General features: G+C 47.0%; 1 protein-coding gene and 1 long non-coding RNA gene across 2 annotated transcripts in view; one reads left to right on the forward strand and one right to left on the reverse strand.

The window, feature by feature from the left end:
- VBP1 (VHL binding protein 1) overlaps nucleotides 1-168 on the reverse strand; it is a 13450-nt gene extending 13282 nt beyond the window's left edge. The window contains exon 1 of the mRNA XM_019521559.1: nucleotides 62-168. Coding sequence (XP_019377104.1) covers nucleotides 62-151 — 90 coding nt within the window. The 5' untranslated portion in view covers nucleotides 152-168. The remainder of the gene's footprint in view (nucleotides 1-61) is intronic.
- Nucleotides 169-314: 146 nt separating this feature from the next.
- On the forward strand, nucleotides 315-3150 carry LOC109300754. Its single transcript, XR_002098318.1, has 2 exons — nucleotides 315-562; nucleotides 2310-3150. It is a non-coding gene; the product is annotated as an uncharacterized LOC109300754 (long non-coding RNA).
- Nucleotides 3151-5893: the final 2743 nt, after the last annotated feature.

The following is a 5893-nucleotide window of genomic DNA, read 5'->3' on the forward strand; positions in this document are numbered from 1 at the left end:
CCCGCCCCGCCGCGCCGCGCCGCCCGCTCAGCGCAGTCCCGGCCGCGGCAGCGACGCTCACCACGAAGACGGCCTCGGGGATGCCCAGGTGGCCGCGCCGACCCGCGAGCCCCTCGCTGCCCCCCGCCTCGGCGCTAGCGGCCGCCGCCATCTTGGGAACAGACGCCGCGTGCGTGCGTGCGTGGGCCCGCGCTCAACGTCACCGCGCCGCGTCGGCACCGCCCCCTCGGTCGCGCCTATTGGCCGCGCCGGTTGGGTTGGGGGCCGGGCCTGCGAGGCACCCGGCGTCTCCTTGGCAACAGGGCTGTGGCAGGCCCTTGAGGGGCGTCAGCCCCGTTGCCCCCCGCTCCCGTCACTCGGATCTAAGACGAACCCCACTCCCGGATCTGGAAAATGTAGAGGCCAGTTATCATTTTACTGCAGAAGCGAATTAGAGGAGCTTCGACTGGAAAGTGCCCCCCCCATTCCCACCGCCGAGAGGAAAAAAGGGGGGGGGTGAGGTGGGCGCATTGCCCCCTGCACCCCCGTCCTGTCAGAGCGGGCTCGGCCCAAGCGCACGGAGGTGGGTGGAGTCTGAAAACACCAGCTCTGACGTCAATGTACCAATAGTAATTTGCATCTAGGCAAATTACACCGCAGCTTAGCTGATCCAGAATGGATGCCCTCGAACTGTTTCCAAAACCCCCGCAAGGTTTAGCGCAGGGCGGGGGCCTCCAGAAATCGGCTTTTAAGCAGCACTTTTATACCTGTTTATAGGTAGCACAAACTAGGCGTATTTGCAGTTGAAGGATGGACACTAAGGTTTCATCGCGTGTGAACGTAAAACAAGGGGGGGTCCCACCACCGTGATGGTTAGGGGGAAGAATGCTTCTGGTTTCTCTAACTGGAGAAAAACACCGCATTTACTCAAATACAAGACCATCATCTTGTATTTGAGTAAAAGCAGTGTTTTTCTCCAGTTAGAGAAACCAGAAGCATTACTAATATAATCAGGGCCCAGAGCAGTGTTATTGGGTTTAAGATCAAAGCCAGAACAAATATAACATCCCTAGAATGAGTTAAAAAGCAATTTGCAAGGCTGTGAAATAGGAGCTGCGTTCCCAGGAGTGGCTAATAAACCACAGACCTGCAAAACAAAGGTCGGTTTGGGAGGAGCAACATCAAGGCAACTAGGCAGCTTTTTCCAACGCCTGACCACTCCTGTAGTCAGAAAGTTCTTCTTAATCTCCAGTCTCAGTTTCCCTTGCTGTAGCTTGAGGCCATTGCTCCTAGTTCTGTCCTCTATGGCTACAGAGAAAAGGGCTATCTTCATTCTCTCTGTAATTGTCCTTCAGGTTTTCATATACCTAAAGGGCAATTACAGAGAGGATGAAGGTGGGTTTACAAGGAGAGATTTTTCAGTTAAAGAAAAAGAAAAAAGACATTGTTTTTATTCCTCTTAAAAACATGAAACAAAGTACCAGAAACTTAATGTGCCTTTGCTTAAAGCAATTTAGGCATGTGACTACACACGCACATTAAGGCACATTAAATTTAGGCGTGGATAGCTAACTTGCATTAGTGCTAGTGCACCTGCACTAATACGCATTAATGTGCTGTCTATCTATTGATGCACACTGCATTAATGCGCAATTGCACATCTACACGTGCTAATGCGACTTAGCTATTCCCACCTAAATCTGATACCTGCTTTATGCAGGTATCAAATTTAGGCTCACATAGCTTTACATTGCCATTTTTAAGGTCCATCAAGGGCATGCACATGTAGACACACACCCTTAATGCACCTTAAAAATGGCAATTTTAGACTGAGCCTGGCTAAGAGAGGCACGTGTAGATGCACCCACTATTCTCTCAATAGAATTTAATTGTGGATTTAGTTTAAAAAAAATAATAAAGAGAAGTCTCCCTCATACTAAAATACTTACACAGTAAAATCTTTGTTATCCAGCATTTAAGTAACCAGAACTTCTTTTAACTGGAATTTCCAGCCATCCGGATGCACACAGAGAAAGCTTGCCCACCACCTTGTGCTGCCACCACTCTGCTTGCAGCCCCCACCACCCCACCTCACCCCACCCTGCTCCACGTTATCTGAAAACCCCTGCCAGGTTATTTCAGATAACCGGAACTTCTACATAACCGGCAATCCCCTTGTCCCAGGGATGTTGAATAACAGAGATTTTACTGTACAAGCAAAAGCTAGAGGGTACCTTGTATGCAATAGGATTATGTAGCCATACAAATTTGCCTCTTCAAGATGTTGCAAAAGACTTTCCTGAACTTCCAAATTTCTTGTCAATTTCCAGCTGCTCTGTTGATATACCTGCACTTAGCTCTTCTTTTACCAGGCTTGTGTTTTCCTCTTCATTGAGAAATAGAAAGCAACAGCATGGGCTATTCAAATAGGAGATACCGGAAGGAACATATTTTGCAATTCAGGACTGCAGAAAACAAGATTTAAAGTTGTATGCACTACTTTGGAACAAATATGGGACAGAAAGGAGGTAGCAGAACAATTTTTGCAGGGCTCAGGAATTCTAGTGCAGTTCTGTGGTGGTTGAGGAAGCTATCTTCTTCAGAATTCAGACGGCTGGAGTAAATGTGAATGCAAGGAATGTGTAGTCAGTGCAACGTTCCTTTTCCCCAAGGTTAGTACCATATAACTTTAACTCAGTCATACGCCCTAAAGAGGCAAATCAGCTCTCTCCAGTCCCTGAACACAGGACTGTGTATTGTCCTGCAAATGGCAAGTGGAAAGGGCCCTGCTTCTGGTGTGCTAAGAGAGCGGCTGTGAAGAGCCACAATCACAGCATTGCAGAGGAAATTTGGACCCAAGACTCAGGGAGTTTATCAAAGGGCATGGCAAATCAATAAACCTCACCAGTTAGCAACAAAACTTGACCAGCCCCTATCTATAGCAGCAGAACAAGTCAATTCCCTCAGTCTTCCTTCCTCTTATGCAAAGATGCCTATAAAATATTCCTGCACAAAATCAGTGTACATGGGCCAGAGCAAGGTTTGTTCCTTAGTGCATACAAACTGGTATTGACTAAGCTAGACTTTGTTTTTCAGTTATAAACATGAGTAAAATAGCGCATGATTTTTTTTGTTCGTTGCATGATGTTAAAAACAATAGATTAAAAAACATCTAGATTCTTCTTATTAATAGCCTCCACAGGCACACTGTAACACAATTATACTAGTCTTACTAGGTGTAGTGCAGTAGTGCATAGAGGGACCAGAGCCTTGGACCAGCACTTCGTTGTAATTGGCACTGCAAAGGTGGAACAAAGAGGGTGTCCTTACATCCAGGAGTTCACTTAACTCCTGGATGTAAGGAAATTTAACCAATGTTAAGTGGATGTGTTGAAAAACTGGTTAACCTGTTAAGGTGAATTAATAAATCATGTGAAAGCCTCTTAACAGATTCTGAAAAGAACTTTGCTAACCAAGTTGACCAACTGGCAGTCAATCAAATTTTCCAGGGTTTTGTCTGTACAAAGAGGAGGATTCTTGGTGGCAGTAGAAGAATGCTGAAGCATAAATTTGAACTCATCGTTAAAATATATTTATATAATTTAAATGATCACAGGTGAATGGAAATAGCTAATCCAGCAGCAGCTGCGTTCACCCATTTGGATGTAGTTGCTGGGACATCCACACCCTAGTGCTAAACACCTGCAAAACAGGAATAGATTCATTCTGAAATCCTCAACTTTATATTACCTGTTTGGTTAGCTTGAGATATTTCCATCAGAGAATTTCACCTGATTTCATTTGAGATCAGAACAGCTCCCACCATAACCAAACTCCAACTGGACCTTCAGGACACTAGAAATGTAACTTTGCAGCTCACTATTTAGGCTGCTGAGTTTTTTGCTTCTACTTTAGTTACTTGCTTGTGTAATTACCAGGGGCCTTATTACATGTTTGAGCTGCTCAGATGTTAGTGTCAGCTTGAGTTTGAAGCAGTCGTACCATAAGGACAAAAACCTTCTCTGACTGTGCCTGACCTGCACAACTGTGACTTGCCACTAGAACAGTGGTTCTCAACTATTTTTGTACCAGGACCCATTTGTAAACATTGATGGCCAGTCCCAACCCAGCGCCCCTCACTCCTGACTGGCTATGCCCTGCCCCTCGTGTGTGGGGCAGGGGATGGGGGCAGAGGGGAATGAGGGCAGGAGTGGAAGGGCGTTGGCTTGGTGCCAGAAGCTCTCCCTGGGCAGTAGAGTTCAAGGGGTGGAAAGTCTGTCCACACAGGAGGGTGGGGAACACTATCCCAGGATGCTGGAGGACTGCAGCTTGGACAGCACATCTGTGGGGCGTGGCCACACATTAATGGGACAGATCGGAGATAAACCAGCACTGGAATGGGGCAACTTTAAATCCCTAAAGTGTGCTTAAAACTAGTTTCAGGTGTTAATGTGTAGACGATGCAGGGGTTAAAAGGTACAGGAGCACTGTAAAATTAATATGGACCAAGGCCCCAGCATGCTTTTCTCCTCAAAAACCACACCGACATCCAACCTGTTAGTTAGATAGAACAGGAGATCGAGTTAGACTGCTGCTGGATAAAAATCTTCCTGAAATTACCTTTTCCTTCCAAAAAAGCACATTAGTAATTCTTTAAAAAGTCATAATGTTTAATTATTTACACAATTTTTTATGAACACTAAAATATTAGGGCTGAAAGTGAGTCCTGATTTCCCTGCCCTTAATACCATCACATTCTTGCTCCTGTGCATTCCTACTGGTTAATTGTGCACATCTGCTTAGAGCTTTATTGCCAAGCTTGTTTTGTCTGCACTGTTTCAACTGTGAAACACCAACACCACCCATAGTTCGTGCTCTCCTTCTGTTAATTTCCAGAGGTACATTGTGACATAAAAATGCAGTGGGGTGCCTGTGCGTCAATCCCTATAGTTTATCCAGAAATTGTTCCCTACAGAAGTGAATTAAGAGTCTTTTCCTCCAAGCCCACCTACTAACCTAATGACAGGGATAACCTAATAAAAAATTCTCAATTTGGCATTCAATTCTGAACTCTACTCAGTGAAACAAAGCAGTTACCCACCTTCTTGTAGAGAACAATTTTTGAATAAATGGGGTACTGATACACAGGCACTCCATTCCCACTCTTTTACAGCACAATGGGATCCTCAGCCTAGACCATCCTAAATTGTCTCAATTTGTCTTATGTTGTCCATTCGTTCAACTGGTGTGATTAGAGCAGGGGCAGGCAAAATACGGCCCGCAGGCCGTTCTATCCGGCCCATGGAGCCCCTATAAAATTTAGTAAATTAATATTTATTTTTCCCTGCTCCCTGTCAAAGCTGGGTGGAAACAGGAGCAGTAGGACCCAGATGGAGCCCTCAGCAGGCTTGAGCAGCCCAGCCTTGCCCACCCCCAGCCAGTTCCCTGCCTTCCTGCTCCTACCCTGCTCCAGCACCACCTGGGCATAGTGTGTGCATGCGTGTGTGCGCATGCCTGCAGGCAAAAGGGAAAAGTGTGTGCGTGTGTGCGCATGCGCATGTCTGCAGGCACGGGGCAGAGTGCATGTGTGCGTGCACGCATGCACACTTCCGCAGGCACAGGGGCAGTGTGTGTGTGCATACGCATGTCCGCAGGCACAGGGGCAGAGTGTGAGGATGCACATCTCTGCAGGCACAGGGGCAGAGTGTGTGTGTGCGCGCGTGCGCTCGTCTGCAGGCACAGGGGCAGAGTGTGTGTGTGTATACTTGTCTGCAGGCACAGGGGCAGAGTTTGTGTTTGTGTGCGCGCGCGCACATCCGCAGGCACAGGGGCAGAGTTTGTGTTTGTGTGTGTGTGTGCGCGCGCACATCCGCAGGCACAGGGGCAGAGTTTGTGTGTGTGTGTGCGCGCGCGC

Source organism: Gavialis gangeticus, unplaced genomic scaffold (genome assembly GCF_001723915.1).
Source record: "Gavialis gangeticus isolate Ggan-Ray unplaced genomic scaffold, GavGan_comp1, whole genome shotgun sequence".
In the NCBI taxonomy this organism is placed as follows: Eukaryota; Metazoa; Chordata; order Crocodylia; family Gavialidae; genus Gavialis; species Gavialis gangeticus.